Source organism: Balaenoptera musculus, chromosome 6 (genome assembly GCF_009873245.2).
Source record: "Balaenoptera musculus isolate JJ_BM4_2016_0621 chromosome 6, mBalMus1.pri.v3, whole genome shotgun sequence".
Classification (NCBI taxonomy): Eukaryota; Metazoa; Chordata; class Mammalia; order Artiodactyla; family Balaenopteridae; genus Balaenoptera; species Balaenoptera musculus.
Genome location: NC_045790.1, coordinates 24,658,809 through 24,675,990, shown reverse-complemented (window position 1 = coordinate 24,675,990; position 17,182 = coordinate 24,658,809). Strand labels below are relative to the sequence as shown.

The 17,182-nt window shown below is 42.2% G+C and overlaps 1 protein-coding gene across 4 annotated transcripts in view; it reads right to left on the bottom strand.

Annotated features, from left to right (window-relative positions):
* FAM120A (family with sequence similarity 120A) overlaps window positions 1-17,182 on the bottom strand; it is a 103,991-nt gene that overhangs the window by 29,471 nt on the left and 57,338 nt on the right. For all 4 annotated transcript variants that reach the window (XM_036856774.1, XM_036856773.1, XM_036856771.1 and 1 more), the window contains exons 8-10: window positions 11,448-11,535; window positions 9,463-9,690; window positions 6,689-6,863 (exon numbers count right to left, since the gene is read on the bottom strand). In XM_036856774.1, coding sequence (XP_036712669.1) covers window positions 6,689-6,863; window positions 9,463-9,690; window positions 11,448-11,535 — 491 coding nt within the window. The remainder of the gene's footprint in view (window positions 1-6,688; window positions 6,864-9,462; window positions 9,691-11,447; window positions 11,536-17,182) is intronic.

The window sequence follows — 17,182 nt, the reverse complement described above, 5'->3', positions numbered from 1 at the left end:
ACTCCCGTGTCCTAGAGAAAGGACTGCCCCAATACTAGCAGGGACATGCAGTCCATACCCACCAGGAGCACAGGACAGGGCAGGGGAGGCTGCAGCTGTAAAGGAGGTATCAGATATAGTAGCTTCCTTATCTGCACTATTCATGACAAGAATTGCTCATATCTAATTTAGGAAATACATGTCTTTATCAGAGAAAATAAATGTGCAGTAACAAAAAGCTTTGTTCCAAAAGCAAAGATGCTTCCAATTTGCTTTATTTTTTTTAACATTTATCTGTTTTTAAACTGAAAACTTGGAGATCTTTTGCGTATACCACCACTTAATAGCTGTGGAACCTTTGGCCAATCACCTAACAGATATTTATTGAGCACCTACTATGCACTGGGTGAGGCAGGAAAGGCACCCAGGGCTCAGGTGCCAACTCCCACGTGCCAGTGTGAGAACAAGGGTCTCCTTAAATTCTGAGGCCTGGGTCCCTCACTTGCCTCACCCTGGCCCAGCCCTGGAACTAGGCACTAAAAAAAGAGGCCAACAACTCACTCTGTAGCACAATCCAGATGAGGAAACACAAAGGCATCTTGCACCTGTTATGTGCTTTCAACTGTGTGAGATCAACTTATGTTGTATAGGCTCATTACATTAGATTAATTAAAGGTTAGTGTTTTATAGATTAATTAATTCCAAGGGACATCCCATTTTCGGGTTGACACATGGCAGCCTCTGTGTTACAAGCTTGCCCGTTGGGGTGGCTGGTACACACACGGTACCTTCTCTCCCTCTGGCTCCAGGCTTCTCCCCAAGTCGCTGCTGCCCAGGAGGGAAGGCTCGGTCTCTGATTCAGCTCACAGGAATAAGCAGATGCAAAGTAGCCAGCTAACAGCAAGTAATCTGGGCTCTTATCATTTTTGCAAAACCCACTGGTTATACAGGGATTATCCAGATGGTACGGGGCGGCTGGATTATGAGAACACTCCAAGTGCATGCAGACAAGAGCACTGGGGTATAAAACCCTCTCTGTGAAGGCACCATTTTGGAAAGACATGTTCATGCTGCCTTGTTAAAACAAGAATAAGAGAATCCTAGAGGTTAGCTAATCCAGCTACTGTCCATGAATAAATGTTCTGTGTGTCACCATCAATAAATATTTATCTCGTCTTTTCTACTGACAGGAAAACTCATGATTTCAAGTGGACAACTTCAAAAAAACTGAATATTAGATTGTCTTCCTTACCTGAAACTAAACTGAATTTTTACACTGGCAAAAACAACTCCAGGGCACAAGTTTTCTGTATTACTGGAAGCTAAATTTATAATGCAGCTTCTTTACTGGAAGTACCTCTTCAAATACAATTTCCAGACATAAAACACTATTAAAACTTAAGCTGTCCGTAAAAACCCAATGTTTTCCATCAGACGTTAATCATCTACTATTTTCACATTTACGCATACAACAACCAGCTACCTTAGAAATCTGTTACAATGCTGAATTTGGGATCCATCCCAGACCAGGAATAATGAACGTTTCATTTTGTAAGCCTGTTCCAACTGACTGGTGGCGGCTGCCTATAATGCCATATGATGAAGTATGTCTCTAAGCTCAGTGCCAGAGCACCATGAGCAACTAGCAGTGCCTGCTGTAAGGGCTTAGGAGTGAGAGTTGTAGCACACACACAATATGGTTACAGGTAAGGAAAAAGATGGAGACAACTTCCAATACTATGGCCAACTGGACCCTTTGGTCTGTGTCTGTGCAAGTGTGTGTATCTGGGGGAGGAGCCATTGTTCTATACCCTGAGCTCTCCTCTGGAGTTATAGAAAAAAAACAAAACCACACAAATAAATAAAAACAAAACTCTAGTTCCTTCGTATCACGGCAGAAACAGAAAAATGGATGCAATGACAGCTGGTCAATCCTTCCAATGGGAAAACTGCTGGTTAACTACCAAGCAGCACTGTGTACAGGCTGTGGGGTTCCAACTAGCTAGTCCCCCATTTCCTCAAGCTGACGCATCTGTGAGCACCCTCCACGACTCTCAAAAGTAAAAGACTATGAATTTTTTCCTTAAACCTTTCATATCTGAGGCTGGGGGTATCCTACTGTCCACAAACATATACATGCTCAGTAGGCCACAGGGCACATAGAACATGGTGTTACGTGGTGTTATAGACATGTGGTAAATACTATTCTTAGTCTTCATTCTTCCCATTTATGTCATTCCTACTATATTAAAAACTCCAAAGCTCAAGGAACTATGACATAAACATTAATCCAAAAGAGTACCATCAAACACTGCCTGTCACACAACAGTGCCTTCCCCAACAGCTGTCTCTCGAGCTCAGCTGCTCAAAGTTCTGTGAGGAAAAGGCAGTTTGCTAATGCTACTTCTGGAAAGCTTTGAAGAATAAAGAAATTCAGATTAATATATAAACAGCCTTCATAAAATCATAAGAAAAAAATGATAATGGTAACCAATTTTCACACATATTGAAACAGCATGCTAATTAATATTGGTCATGTTATAGTATTCTGCTTTATAATGTAATTCACAATGAACAAATTTAACTTATTTATTTTCAATTAGCAGTCCCAATTATTTGGCACTAACAAAATTTCTAAAGCAAAGTGGACCAGGAAAAAGAAATCAATGTTCCTTTTGGCTTTTCTTGATAGTTTAAAAAGTAGAGAATAAATATGGGGAAATACAAATATAGCATAAGTATAGTAAATATAAACATAGTATAATAGTATAATATAAACTTGCTTTCTATTTCCATAACTACATCTCACGTGTCTATAATTTATGTCCATCTATTTTCTACAAGCCTGCTTTTTTTTTTTTTTTTTTTTTTTTTTGGCTGCACCGCATGGCTTGCAGGGTCTTAGTTCCCTGACTAGGGACTGAACCCGTGCCCCCTGCAGTGGAATCCTAACCACTGGACCGCCAGGGAATTCCCAAGCCTGGTTTTTTTTTACTTAATTTTGAGGAACTGAAGAGACTTGCAGAAAACAGAAGCCAGTTTTATTAAGTGGATAATAATTTTTAAATTCACAAATCACTTCCTGGAATTTTAGCAGTTCAGCTATAGATGAGGTGACTCCTTATCCTATAGTCTTTCTAGAACCTGATCCCTTTCTTCTGGCCCCTTCACCATTGGGGAGTACCTGGGGGAACCCCAGTGCCCAGGTGGCTGAGGAGCGCCCCCAGGGAGAAGAGTCAATAGGGCACTCAAGGCCAGAGCCGACTCCAGGGCAGAAGTGCATCTGAGAAGCAGCCACGCCATCTGGATTTCACACACAAAGGCCTCGAGGCCAGGGCTGGCTCAGACCCAGGCGCCTGTCTCCAGGCCCAGCCTTTATTCCAGCAGCTACAGAGACAGCTAGGTCCCTGTTCCCATCTCTCCCCAAAGCAACTGCCACCATCACCATCCAACACATCTGGGTGAGTCTGTTTGTGTTGGGTCAACAGTCTTCTGATTGGACTGGTAGGATTTCGAATTCCACAATAGTGACTTCAGTAGCGTGCTGCCACAATAAAACAAGTATTCTTATTAATTTCCTAAAAGCAAAATGATAGAACCTAGAAATGGACAGAAAAGAATAGAAAAATAAACTGCCAGCATGTAATTCAATATGATTTTCAAAGGCTGGAATTTTTTAAGGATCCAACTATAGCTATCCTACTTTAATCATATAATGACTTTAAAAATCAAAGCCCTCTTGGGAAAACTCTTGGTTGTCACAGTGACCACACCAGGGAAATGCATCTGTGCGCGCAGCATTCTGAAGCCACGTTAGATCGAAACCCTCACATTCAGAAGCAGCTGCATCACCTACTTGAGTAGGTGGGTTTACCTGGAACCCACATAGCTTGGTTTTGGTTACCAGACTACCAAAGTGGAAAGCAAAGCCAGCGGGCATGTGGAAAACAAACTTGTCCCAAGGACCTTACGGTGCACTTTCACGTGGTTTATGAATCTCCTGCAAAGTGCCATTGATTTCGTTTCATCTACATATGGTCTAAGAATAAGTGTAGGTAAAACAAGATTTCAACATATTTTCAAATCTTGTCAACCAAGAACTCCTGAGAAAATGCTCTTTTTGGCATGATCAGACATTGTTGCTTTCCCATCTCATCCAGACCATCAGGAAGCTACAGCATTTTCTCAGTAAGAATAGTAAAATGCATCGTCACTTAGTAGATGTTTCAGGCTTGGAAACCTAAATCAGTGGCATCATAAGAGTCAGTGTTTCCCATTAGCCAAAAGTAACATAGCAGTGACAAACAACTGTGTCTGTCCCATCCTTAAAAAGAAGTCAGAGGAGTGGGGAGGGGAGTGGAGGCAGGAGGAAAGGAAAAAGACATGCCTGCCAACTTCTCTTTGAAGCTACGGCCTTCTCCCACTCACCTCACCCTTCGCCCGTCCACCTCACACTAGTACACCTTTCTCCTCCTTTCCTCTGTATTCCCCTGTGCCTCCCCCCCTCCAAATGAAGTCAAGGCACCTCCATCCAGAGCCTCACAGAGCTCATCTGAGTCACCCAGACTATACCACCCTTCTTCTCTTCTTCTCTTTGATCATGCCATTCCCCATGCCCTCCAGCCCCGGCCAGAACTAGCCTGCCACAGGCAAACTGACCCTGTCATTTCTCTGCGAGAGCAGCATCAGGCCCTATGGTGTGGTTTGCACACTCAGCCCTTCACCACAATGTGCCTCTCTCTTGCTTATGTTCAGAGGATGCTGGTCCATTTAGTTAATACTCTCCCCTGGGTTCTGCTTCCCCTATCGTCTGCTAACAGGCCAGCCTTTCCCAGGCCAGTAAGACACCTGTACCACCCAGGTACAAATTAAATGATGAGGGAGTGGAGCATGCTGTGTGCTGCCAGCTCTGTGTTCCACAGTGTTTTAAACCCTCAGACTGGCAGCAGGGCAGAAAAGACCAAGACTCTTACTTCCTGAGAGCGCCTGGCACCTGCAGCTCACCTGTGACACAGAACTCCCTGAACCAGACATGAGGGATGCACACTGCCGACCGCTGAGGGCATGAACAGAGCACACCAGCCATATTCAGGCTGCTGTATGAAGCTGTGAATACTGCAAAGGGGAGCCCGACCTGGGATCTACCTGAGGGTCTCCAGGTTGTGACCACTGAAAGCTCCCGAGGAGTCTCTGCATAAAGATAACTATGTTTCTGGAACATACAAGCAAATGAAAGAAACAGTCTTTCACCATGAAAGCCAATGTGGTGCTGTGGAGCTGAGGATATGGCAGGAAGTGGGGCTGCATGGGACCCTGCAGCACTCAGCATTCTACGCCCAACAGAGACCCAAGGGGCTATAGGGACGAAGACGGAGGTGAACTGAAGTGGACGTCACAGCTGCGGAGCCAGGGTGGCCTGGGTGGGCCAGCACAGAAAACTGACCAATCCCATGCAAAGTTAGAAAGGTCCTTCTTTTCTGAGCAAATAAATCACACAGCGTGAGAAAAGAATGAGGATTTGTACATCTGGAACGTACTGGGCCCTTGAAAAGAGTGTCCATTGACAACACTCGGTATTCACATGGTGCCTACAGCCCTGATCAAGGCAGTAGGAGCATCAGCTAGAGGTGGCCCTGCAGAGCCGGCATCACCTTCTCCAGCTACAGTCACACGCCACTCTCAGTACGACTATCTTCAAGTAAGGGTAGTGACAGATGGCTTCATTTTAAAGGCTTACAGAATCACAATTGTCTCATAGTAATTAGAAATAGAAACCTTAGGAATCTATAGTACTGAGTTTTTAGCATTGGAGAATCTCTCTAGTTTTGAGTTCCAAAGGTAAGACCCACTCCCACACTTGTCCCTGAACTGGTCAGCTTCACCCATGTTACCAGGCCTGCACTGAGCTGCCATACAAGAAGGTGATTTGTCAGTAAATAGCCTTAGTTTAGAGGACGATCTAGTAATCTACAATTTCCACACTTCATAATATTCTTATTTTAGACTGCATGTTTTGTGAAACTTTTCTATATTTCCTACTAAATATACAGTGACTTTTACATTCCCTACATTAGTAGATAAAGTTACCTAGAACAGAAAGGCATGATTTTCCCCCCAAAATTACACTGGCTCACTAGAAGAGGGAATACTCTGACCTCAACTTTTGCCAAAATTTCAAACAACATTTTCTGTCTTTCCACTTCTCCCTCCACCCCCAGAGTTGATCAGTCAGAGGTCTCTGAGGGAAATCATTACAAGTCCCCTCTCAGCTTCAGGGATGTGTGCAGCAATACACCAACTGCACAGAAGCGGCCCTGTGGACAGCTGGTGGGACCTCCCCAGGAACACTGACTTCTGGAAAGAGCGGACCATATCTCGTGGACAGCAGAGCAGACACTGCTGTTGCTCTGCCTGGGACATGCTAACCACAGCAGGACAGCAATCATCAGGACTGTTTCCAGATCAAAGTTCAGTTTAAAGCATGCACCTGCTGTTTCATCATTTTACTGAATGAACACCATTGCTGGGATGCTACTGAGGAAAACAGCCTGTGGCTTGTCCTCCTTTCCTAAGAGCCCCAATGAAGCCCACCTCCTTTATGTGGGGACTCTCAGGGCGAACTCAAGTTACGATCCTTCTAATGCTTTAAAAATGCACAAGAGATTACGAGGTACCGAGGAAAACAAACAATGGATTTTACAGTACATACATTCTGGTGGAAGTCTGTTCTTTCTAAAAGCAAGTCTCTCAGTTTTCTTTCTGCTTTCTGCCAAGCTAAACAGGACTCCGTAAACATACTGACGAACTGGCCTATAGAGCAGGGCGGCGGGAGGCAGGTCTTTGCTGGCTTCATCTTCAATAGAAACAGCAATTTTGATTTCACCCTTTGCATGGAAGAAAGCAGAATAATATTGCACGTTTTTCATGTTGAATTTACAATAAACTCACAGAAATATACTGTATTATCTCCAGTTAACGAAATTGCAATTCTATTCCAAATCAATTGCTTAATAAGTTGCCTACATCAAGATGTGTAGGAAGAGTTCATTTAGCAGGTTGTCGTCAAAACGTATGCTCAAAGAGTCAAAATAAAATCTACATTGTTTTATTTTTAATCTGGAACCAAGAACTAAAGAAAACCATGTAGATGATCCCAAAGTCTTTGAAACAGTCTAGATAGATAACATCAGACAACAAATAGAATAGAAAACGCTGAGAAGTGGCAAATTTTATTTGAGTCAAGATAGCCATATGTAATGAAATTCATAATTTTCAATGACCTATATAAAATCCAAGAAATGAGCATCCTGAAAATAAAACAGTCACAAATTTCCTTTACCAAGCTCTTCCATAAAAAATTACCATACACAAAAATGATCTACCTAAGAGAACTCTTTTAAGCGTTATTCATTTTTAAAGTGTTCGGCATGTATCAGGCCTCTGCCCCAGTGCACCAAGTACTCAACAGACGCGTCACACTGAATGAGAGGGCATGATGGTCACTAGGGGCAGAAAACGAAGGAAGCCCCGTTCTGTTCATCACCCCCATCCACCTCTGCCAACACAGCAGGGGCTCTGTTGTGGCTCCAGGAGACAAATGACTGCTACGACCACCTGCACCTGAGACCCTGGTCCTGTCTTGAATATTTTATGCTATCAAGGTACGTCTCAAGAGATTTCACAAGGAATTTTATTTATGTATATTCATAACATAAAAATATATTTATGACCTCCAATGTATATTAACTCTATTGGTACATACTTTTAATTATGTCATTGCATTTACTCTTTCTTTCACATAAATTTAATTTCAAAATTGGTCTTTTCCCTTATCAGAACCTTCATACTCATTAATCTAGTACCTACATGTGGTTAACACTCATCTAGTGAGTTATTACTCTCTCAATATTATGAGGCTTTGATAATTCTCTACATTCTTACTATGAAGCTTCACTTCACTGCAAATGTCTCAGCCTGGACAATTTAATACCAGAGCTACTCAGCTCCCAGAAAACAGCACACATTTTAGTCTAAACTTTTCCCAAATATATTGAAAAATTTTAGGTGGCACCTTAAAATCAGAAGATAGTCGAGTTCACTTTTCTCAACCACAGTGATTTTATCAGTATTTGCCCTTGAAATCAGTGAGTACCGAAGAGGAGGACAGGCAGTTTGCATCACTCAGACTGATTTAACCGACAGTCCCCAAGTCAGATCCACCAGCATGGTAAGGCACAAACAGCAGGGAGTCCAGGGACCTCATATTCCAAACAACCACAAAGAGAAAGAGCACAATCTTCCCCAAACTCAGGTCCCTTTAAGCTTAGCAAAATCCTTTTCCTGCAACAGTAACTTTCACTTACCCTTATAAATTATGTTGGACCTGAAAAATAAAATGTTTACTTTATAACCATAATCTGAGAAGTGATACCACACATGCATACCCATGTCAATAACAGATGAGACTTGGAGGCAATTACAATTTAAAAATACGTTAAAGGACCTGAATAAGTAGTACTGGTCTTCTTTTCCTTTATTTTATAAAATATAATATTTTTCTTTATTTTATAAAATATAATATTCTTCATGTCCTTTAATTTATAAAATATAAAAGTAAGCAGTTCAAATTAGTCAATTAACAGTTAAAGTCCAGCTCAGGAGTGCTGTGGAATGGGAGTGACTTTTGTATTTACTGACTCCATTCTACAAACCATAGATGGACTACAGAAAATAGGAAGAAAAAAGTTTGATCATATATGGTGGTATAGATACTGATGAAAACATGTTAAATATACATACAGTAATGAACCAATTCTGCATGAGAAATCTGGTCACCAAGTTAACTTGTTAAACTGTAGGTCTGTGATTATAAACATAAAGACTACAAATCATTGAGGAAATTTAAGTACACATAGATCTATTCAAGACACTAAGATTCAGAAACAATTACTACCACACTGTATATCTATTTAAGCATACATTTAGTAAGATAATAATAAATCGACGAGGTCCTGTATTCCATTTTTTGCTATAAGTGCTCAGTGAGGTAGAGGAACAAGTCGAATTACATGAACTGCTATCAGCCACTCAGAAGTTGGGTATTTCTAGGACAGATGATAAATCAGATATTGAATGTGACATCACAATTTAACTTGACACTATAGCATAAATATGATGTAGGAAATTTTGAAATTAGAAATAAAAAGAGTAAAATTACAAATTAGAAAATGACATGACGTGCCGTTAATTAGAAGTTTCAAAAATATTTTGTATTAAATTGAAGAGGAAAATAAGACTTTTCCCAAGTTCTTCTTTTATTATAAGTATAAATTTCTATCTTTTTTCTCAAAGTTTAGAAAAGGGAAAATGAACTTTGTTTCGAGTAGCTTGTAAGATAAAAAGCAGTTCCAAAAGGAACAAGGACACACTCCACCGGAGTGACCACTGTGAGATGACGGCCACACCCACAGCCCCTGTGCATACCTTTGTCAGGACGTGGAAGATGTAGGGGTACATCAGCCCCTTCTTGTGCCGGTGCTCGGCCACTCTCAGAACCTCAGGCGCGACGGGGGGCAGGGGCGGGGTGGTGATGTCCATGTGGTTCCTGGTGGGCATGGACAGGAGGCACGGGATTGGCTGAACAGTGCCAATCTGGCTCCCCTTTCCCTCAGCAAGCTGGCTGCCCGAAGAGGCAGTGGACGAACCTTCTGCCTACAGAGCAATGGGTGAGAGGGGAAAATGGTTTCATGTCACATTTCCACTCCTTTAACCTGTCTGTCCATTTGCAACACAGAGTCCTATCCAGAGAGATGTGATTAACAACTTCGCCAATGAGGACAAGGGAACTATGACCCACTCCCTCCTTGGACGGTGGAAGTGGTAAACGGACACCCGCTATGCCTGTGTTGGGGGTGGGAGCCTGGAGGACTGCTGCAGCTTCTGCTGGGTGACCCCCACCCATGGCTCCTCCCTTGGGATCCCCGTGGGGTGAGTGGCCTCCTGTGGTTGCTAACCCTGGTCCCACCTGGCTCTCCCCATGTGGTCAACTCCTGTGTTTCTGCTTTCCTTGGAGACCCTTCCTAAACTAAATAGGCATCATCCTCTCTACAGATAAAAAAACTAATGCTCTGAGAGGGTACGTCTTTCGTCCGTGGTAACAAGACCAGTAACTCATGGACCTGGGGCTCAAAACGAGGCTCGAGTCAGGCCTGCTCTTCACCACCACCACCAGCTGTTATTTAAAGAAGAAACAAAAAACAAACCTCAGGCATTCTCTTAGGTCATTAAAAGCCCCAAATTAAGTATATGTAGAGAACTATCTACCAAAAATTAAAACCAAAGAACAAGCTGATACCATTAAAAATGATGAGTCAGATCTATATATACTAACATAGAAATATGTGCATGGTAAACTGTCAGGTGAAAAATACCCATTCTGTAACAATCAATCACCAAAATACAGAATGTATGTACATGAACAGGAAAGAGTGTGGACACCAAATGATTACCTCAGTGCTGGATTGCTGCAAGGCAGCAGGACCAAGGGGAGGAAAGGCAAAGGGAGAGTCTTAGTTTTCTCTTTACAAATTTTAGCAAAGTCCTAATTGTTTACCAAGAGCAATTATTATTTTTGCAGTAAACTGTTTTTTCTCACAGTAAATCCTAGTAATAATAATTGCTCACTGATTTTGTGGCACCTTAAAAAATATACATTTTTCTGTTTTGAAACGAAATGTATTCTTTACAGTGGTATGCAACAAGTGCTTAATTTTATCCATTAAAACATAAAGTGCCAAAATTAGTCTTAAGATGAATAACTCATGGATAACTCACGAGTGTTTTGTACACTTTCCATTCCATAGAATGTAGACATGAACAACTGAAAATGCTTTGGGAGGTACTTTGCAAATAGTAGGCATCCAGAAAGCATTTCTGTTACCTATTTGCAGGATAATCATTCAACAGTGAGAATATTTCAGAGTTTTAAACAGATTTCTAATATTCCATCACCTTATATAAAACAAGCCCTCTTCCAGCCTCACATGTGGGGACAGATGTGGCTTTGTAAGTTAAACAGATATTTCTAGAGATGAATATTAACAGGTAGAAATAGGAAAAAAAAGGAAAGTAAAATTTAGTTTATCTTTTTCATTTTTAATGTATACATCCCAGGTGGTTTTCTCACTTAATCACCACAAAAACCCTACAAGAAATGAGGGCTCTGGAAGGCTATGCAGAGAGCAGAGAGAAGAGGATCTCTACTAGGTCACCACCCTGCCTTGTGAAAGAAAGCAGGCTGGCGGCAGCACAGCCCTGGGGTTCCTCCTTCCTCTCTCACCCCTGCCAATGTATTACTCATAAACAACATGCTTAAAAAAAGAGAGAGAGCATTTTACTTTAAACCAATCCCTGGCACTACATGCTGAGAGAAGGAGAATTTGAAAGAATAAAAGGCATAGACTTACTACCTTTGTTTGGTCTCCTGAGTCTCCCCGTGCTTGAGGTTCTGAATGGCTTCCTGTCTTCTCCCAGCCAATTTTGTTCCCACTGATATGGCTGAACATAAAATGAACAAGAATACTGATTAGCGTCGACCACTTCCCACACATGCTCATAATAATAAGGGCCTGCACTAAGCCTACAGACTCAGTGATACCTTATGCTTTCCTGATCTCACCTCCCCCAACAACCTATCTCCAGAGAGAATCCTATCACGGGAACACTTTCCACCTACTTCAAACAGGTAGGTGGTAACCACCCACTGTAGAAGAGAAATCAAGCACCTAACTTATGCCTCACTGCTCGGCTTAAAGATGGTCTAGGATGTGCTAGTGCCTCAGGATACAGAGGAGACAAATGCAGACCTCGCCTTTGGGAGCTCAGTCATCTTGGAGAAGTAAGATTAAAAAAATCATATTTAATTGATAATTATCAGGCAGTAGAAGACTGAATGTTATCTGGGTCACACGTTACTCAATTTATAAATAAATGTAAGGTATTACATGTCAAGTGACAATTCAGGGGGGCATTCCTATTCATGGAAAGGGGCATGGGAGCTAAGGCTCGGGATAACTCACACGAACAAGTCAGAGGTGGGAGGGCGCCTTCCAGGCCCAAGGAGAGGGAATGGATTTAGTAAGCTCAGAGAACAGGGAGTTAACTGAATCTTATTTGGGGAATAACTTTATTTGGCAAAGTAAAAGTGGGAAAAAGAGATGGGGAAGATTACAGAGTATCTTAAATGCCAGAATGAGGTATTTCAATCAGTGTTGTTAAAAAACTGTGGGTTGTGATCCATTAGTAGCCTGAGAAAACAATGTAGTGGATTTAACACGCATTTTTAAAAAAATGAAATGGGGACTTCCCTGGCGGTCTAGTGGTTAAGACTCCGCGCTTCCACTGCAGGGGGCACAGGTTTGATCCCTGGTCAAGGAACTAAGGTCCCACATGGTGTGTAGGTGCAGCCAAAAAAAAAAAAAAAGAAATGGAATAGACCAGATGCAGTGAATGTGGTATGAATGTTATTATTTCAAAAACTCTTTGTGCATTTGTGTATTATGGGCCACACTGTAAAAGAAAATTTACTTCGGTACCTGGGCAAATTTTGTGAAAAGCACTATCCTGGAGGAGGAGAGAATCTAGAGGGGCTTGAGCAGGGATGTAATGCTGGTGAGCTGTAGGGATGGCCTGGGCCACTACAGGCATCCACCCTTCACTTGTCCCTTCCCCTGCAGGGCTCCACGCCAAAGTTACCTTCTAAAACCAGTGCTGGCCACAAGGCAAGCCAAGCCAACGTAGAAAGCTTTTACTTGGTTTGCCTTTCTGACTCGCCTGACAAACAGAGATTTTAAGACTTGGTAATTCTATCTTCCAAGCGACTTCATTTTAGTTCTACTTAAAAAAAAAAAAAAAAAAAAGAAAAAAAAAAGCAGTTGCAAAACAGAGGAGAGATGAGAAGCCTGTCCCATCTTAAACCAAGAATCGTGTCCCATGTTGTGATATTTTGGAGTCTAATTCTAGCTCCTTGATCCCAGTCACGGGATGGGATACCCCAATACCTCCGCATGAAACAAGGTCGCCCAGATGCCCAGTTATCCAGCATCCGGGCTCCCTATCTTCAGTGAGGACTCAGAGAAACCACTGTTCTGTCCAAGTTTGCTACTCATGTGTGCAAGCTCAGGCTACAACTTTGCAAAACCAGAGGAAACCCAAGTGATGAGAAGGCATAAAAATAAATCTAAGTATTCCAAAAGCATAGTGATCCATCCTGTTTAAAATCTGAGAGAAAAGCAGCTACTACATGAGTGAGCAGATAAGAAGCTGGACAAATTGATTCGTGAATCAATTATTTGCTGAGTGTCTACTGGTCAGGACATGTTATGTGATAACTGTGCCAGGACCTGTGAAATAGGGAAACAGACAGTGGACAATCTTGTCATACATACATCCAAAGTGAGTATTCCATTAGAATGTGGTATAGAGCTGCTTAAAAGGTTGGTGACTTTTATTCTGTGAAATTTTAGAACAAATTATTTGGATATTTACATGTTTTATAAAGAAACATAACATTTGTTACCTACAATCTTAAACATTTAAGTATAACATATCAATAAAATGCACACGTGAACAGCTTAATGAATGTCCACAAACTGAACACATCATGTAAGCAACCAAATCAAGACTCAGGGCTGACATCCCAGGATCCCCTTCTTGACCTGCTCCAGACACTGCCTCAAGGGCAACGGTTATTCTGACTTCTAACAGCAAAGACTTCTTCTATCTGGTTTTGAACGCGATATAAAAAGAATCATGCGATTGTACACTTTTTGTGTCCAGGTGTCTTGGCTCAACAATACTATTGTACACAGTGCTGGTTCGGTCTCAGTGCTGCATGCATTCCATTGTGGGGGCACGCCACAGTTGGATCTGTAATCCAGCCCTGCAGGAGATCCCTGCCCTTGATGCACTTAGTATTTTGTTGTTCTTGTGTTAGCCTTTTGGGAGGGAATGCAGTGAATCTCAGCATAGTCTAATTTGCACTTCTCTGATAATGATGAAGATAAGCATCTCTCCATGTGTGACATCTTCTTCTGTGTTGTGCCTGTTCAAACATTCTACAATAGGTGGAGAATGTACAGGATGTTCTTATGGACTTATAGGAAGAAATTATACGTTCTGGATACAAGTTCTTGGTCAGGTGTATGGACTGCAATTATCTTCCATGACCTACTGGACTGCCACCCTTCCCTCTTTACAACAGATTGACGTTTTTGTATACATGTGATGCCTCATCTTGTACGACTTGGCTGCAACTGGGTGCAGCCTTCCCTGACCACCCCATCCTTGCTATTCTCATTTCTGTGTTTCCTTCATGGCATGCATCATATTCAGCACTATTTCTAATTACTGTCCATTTTCATCATTCAATTATAAACTCCATGAAGATAATAAGACCTTATAGTCACTACTAAACAGGTGTCCAACAGTTGAATGAATAAATCACATAACTGTAGCCTACAGGTATATGGCAAAGAAGGTATAAAACCTGGGTTTTATATGGGTACAGTGTGGTGGGGAGACCATACCAACACTACTCAAGTGGAAAGCTTGTCCCACTTAAGATCACATAGAATTTTTATTTATAAATCTTAGTTTTGTTTTATATAGATTATCAAACTAAAAATAATGTAATAATCTAAATGCTCATAAGACCTTTTATTTTTATTTATTTATTTATTTATTTAAATTTATTTTTTTGGCTGTGTTGGGTCTTCACTGCTGCGTGAGGTCTTTCTCTAGTTGTGGCGAGTGGGGGTTACTCTTCGTTGTGGTGTGCAGGCCTCTCTTGTTGCGGAGCACGGGCTCTAGGCACGCGGGCTTCAGTAGTTGCAGCATGCAGGCTCAGTAGCTGTGGTGTGCGGGCTCTAGGGCATGTGGGCTTCAGTAGCTGTGGCTCGCGGGCTCTAGAGCGCAGGCTCAGTAGTTGTGGCGCACGGGCTTAGTTGCTCCGCGGCATGTGGGATCTTCCTGGACCAGGGCTCGAACCCGTATCCCCTGCATTGGCAGGTGGATTCTTAACCACTGCACCACCTGGGAAGTCCTTCATAAGACCTTTTAATACTGTACTATAAAATCTAAAATTCTGCCTGAAAATAATCTTGACAATGGCCAATTTTTTTAAAGTCCAGAATATTTCAATAGGATAACTATATCACTTTACAACTTAAGAAAACAAAATATTTGAATATAACAAATGCCTTGCTTTGAAGAACAAGATAGATTAGAGATTTCAGAATTATTTGTATATTCAGTTAGGTTCCATTCTATACAACTGCTCCCACCTCATAATCACATTTGGAACTGCTAATGTCGATGTGAAGTTTCATCAGCTGTGCCCTGGGGAGACCTGCTGAGACCCATGCAGGCCACAGGGAATTCTGCATGTGTTCTCAAGTTGAATTTTCCTGCTCACCCCAAGGCAAAACTCTCTGCTGGTAAAATTCAGGTTGAGAGAGAAGGAATCCACTCACAGCCACAGCAAAAGTGACTGGATTCAAACCCAGACCCACCATTCCAGACATTACCACATGCTATTACCAAAAAGCCATAAGATGCACTTATGACGCAGCAGGCAATCAACAGAAAAGAACTACCCTCATACCAGATTGGTGGCAAGGAGAAAGGCCAGCATCACACCACTAGGTTCTGCGGACTCTCAGGAGGTGATGCAAGGCCTCACTGCATTCCAGGACACCTGGGGCTTTTTCTGCAGTAAAGCTGGTTGAAAGTAGCCAACTCTCCTAACTACTGAATTCTCTCCTACACATTTTTGTAGTCAGCAGGTTGGTGATGCTAGGATGGAAATAGACTGGTGTCCATTTACACCAAGTGTAAAAGTGTCTGACCGGTCACATGCCCCCCTGCCATGGGTGTGGTTTGTTTTTATGGAACAGAAAAGGAAGATAGCATCGACCACAAGCTGACTTACTTGTCAATAGGAAAGAAAGAAAAGTCAAATAAAACTAAAGGGAAGGGCTCCCCTGGTGGCGCAGTGGTTGAGAATCTGCCTGCCAATGCAGGGGACACGGGTTCGAGCCCTGGTCTGGGAAGATCCCACATGCCGCGGAGCAACTAGGCCCGTGAGCCACAATTACTGAGCCTGCGCGTCTGGAGCCTGTAATCCAAAACAAGAAAGTCCGCGATAGTGAGAGGCCCGCGCACCGCGATGAAGAGTGGCCCCCACTTGCCACAACAAGAGAAAGCCCTCGCACAGAAACGAAGACCCAACACGGCCATAAATAAAAAAAAAAAAAAAAAAAAAAAAAAAAACTAAAGGGAAGAAGCAAAAGATGAAAGATCAAATCTTCAGTAGCACTATCTAGTATATGTGTGTAAGGTCACAGATATGGTTAAATCATGTAAAGCTTCAACAAGCATGCATACATTTTCATTTCCATATGCTCCCTAACTCGGGAATGGAAAGGAGACTTGATCCACAGCCTGTTCTCATTCAACAGACCCCCAAGAATTCTGAGGAAGGGACCTGGCAGTCAGGTGCTCCTACGACAGAGGGTGAAGATTTGAGCTCCCTGACAAGGGAAGCCACAAGATTATCACATACAAACACCCTAGGTACAGTCTCCCTGTGCCCCAAATTAAGCTAGCGTCACACATTCAGATTCTTTCATAAAAAGCTGGTAACAGAGAAGTACTGGTCTTGTTCCTATGCAGCAGTCAGATGGGCCTCTTGTCCCGAATGCTACTCTTTCGTGTTTGTCAGGACTTCTCATGCTTTTCCCACCCAAGTGAAGGTTCAGAGACACCCGAGTCAGATGAGCTCGACATAAAATGCCTACACGGGTCAGTAGGTGGCTAGAACAAATACAGACCCTTTCCCTATGATGGCATAGATAATTATTAATATTTACCAAACATAAAAATTCAGAATAGTTTTTCTGAGAAGATATTAGAAATGTTACCTTATATTAAAAAATCAAAATATAAATGTAAAGTAGCCATTTGTCTGGCACAACAGCGTAACAATCTGAAAGGAAAATGTGCAGCTGTATTTAGCCTGTCTGGGACTGGGTACCCTAGGGCAGGGTAACATGTAATTGTCTTTGCAAATCACACAGTTTCTTTGGAGAGGAAGCCTGACAGGACTCAGAGTAGAACACCAATACCACTTAAAGGAAAAAAGATG